At 43.0% G+C, this 1,459-nt stretch overlaps 1 protein-coding gene across 1 annotated transcript; it reads left to right on the top strand.

Moving 5' to 3' along the window:
- On the top strand, positions 1 to 1,080 carry LOC147465980 (uncharacterized). The gene is made up of 3 exons (XM_086523096.1): positions 1 to 311; positions 391 to 512; positions 614 to 1,080. Exons 1-3 carry the CDS (start codon positions 177 to 179, stop codon positions 906 to 908), a joined length of 552 nt encoding a protein of 183 aa, XP_086379222.1. The 5' UTR covers positions 1 to 176; the 3' UTR covers positions 909 to 1,080.
- The last annotated feature ends 379 nt before the right edge of the window (positions 1,081 to 1,459 follow it).

Raw genomic sequence — 1,459 nt, 5'->3', positions numbered from 1 at the left:
TTCCGCTTCTGCTCAGATTCGGTCTCGTTTTCCTTTTCCAAAATTCGTAGGACATACTCTTGAATCAAGTCCCCAAAAACTGTTAAGGCATACAAAAATCAAAGGGTATTTCGATAGCTTCAAAAGCGCAGAAACGAAACACACATATGATGCGCATTTCCGAACCTTGATCGTCCATGGCCCGACAAGCAGGCGTTTACGATGATGACGAAGAAGCATGGGACTTAGCTGACGAGGACGTACAAGAGGGGGTCTCTTCCTCTCAGGAGCTCGACAGAGAGTGGAGCTCTCGCCACACCCACTTTCACACAGTATTGTTACTACTCTCTTTCGCTGTTGCGTTTGTCGCTCTCTGTTTTTCCATGGTTGCACTTACACAATATGAAATAGCTTGGCTACAGAGATGGAATAGAAGAGGGAAAAAAAACCTCCGTTCAGCAAGGGTTTGATGCAGGATACTCGCAGGGAGTCAAAGCAGGCCTTAATTGCGGTCTGGCAAGGGGTTGGGCTGGGTACTCTCTTTCTCTCTCTCTCTCTCTCTCTCGCGCGCGCGCATCTACAAACATCCACACGCACAAATGAGCTTAATGTAAACTCTTTCTTGTCCTTGCAGTGCATTTATCGCTCTTCCTCCTTCAATGCAAAGCCTGTTGCTTGACGACACTCAGAGAAAGCAAGTGGATGAAGTGCACACGGCTTTATCATGCATTTCATCCGATAAAGCTGCATTGCTTTACTACGACAAAATGCAGGGGGACATGAAAGCTTCAGACTCAAAAGCTGACTCATCCACCACCGTGGAGACTCTCCAGCTGAAGCTGCAATCCGTCTTGCAGTCACTCCCTGATGGTTCAATATGCAACCGAGAGAGTCCATCTCATTCTTTGGTCTCTATTGTAAGCAAATGACCAGTGTATTACGATGTAAAGGCATGTTACTGCCTTGAAGGTTTGTTGTATGTGCATGTTGATACATGCGTGTGTGTAAGAGATTATTGGTAAGCTCTATGTTCCCATTTTGGTCATGTAGCTAGCTCTGAGTTTGCAGACTTTAATGCCAAGACAAACGCAGATTTGAAAACTTGTAGCAGGTTTTACAAATTGTCATTCAGTTTGCTCCCTTTGAAGGTTCTAATCAATTTTGAAATTGCATTGTTTATAAGTGGCAAGGAGTTCCATTGCAAGCATTCACAACAGCCATTTGAACCAATGCTTTTGACCTATCTCTAATCAAGAGCTCTCCTCTCCTTGGCAACTAGCTCAAAGCTTTTAAAGCGAGCGAGCTTGATTTGTATTTTATGTTGAGGGAATGAAGAACTTCTCTCTTTATTCCCTCTCTTTTATTCTCTATTTGACTATAAGATCACTTTCTTCTCTCTTTCTTCCCTCTCTTCTGTTCTCTATATGACAATAAGATCATTTTTGAATAATACTCACTATTTTTGTTGCACGTATTTCTT

Source organism: Adiantum capillus-veneris, chromosome 1, assembly GCF_014529385.1.
Source record: "Adiantum capillus-veneris isolate H3 chromosome 1, ASM1452938v2, whole genome shotgun sequence".
In the NCBI taxonomy this organism is placed as follows: Eukaryota; Viridiplantae; Streptophyta; class Polypodiopsida; order Polypodiales; family Pteridaceae; genus Adiantum; species Adiantum capillus-veneris.
Note: the sequence above shows the minus strand (reverse complement) of the source record. Positions and strands in the feature narration are given on the sequence as shown.

Bases quoted from the DNA above. Each gene is read 5' to 3' on its own strand.
- LOC147465980 (XM_086523096.1), top strand. From the start codon at position 177: ATGGCCCGACAAGCAGGCGTTTACGATGATGACGAAGAAGCATGGGAC. The intron at 312-390 runs GTATTGTTACTA...AATATGAAATAG, and splicing joins GCCACACCCACTTTCACACA to CTTGGCTACAGAGATGGAAT. The intron at 513-613 runs GTACTCTCTTTC...TTGTCCTTGCAG, and splicing joins CTGGCAAGGGGTTGGGCTGG to TGCATTTATCGCTCTTCCTC.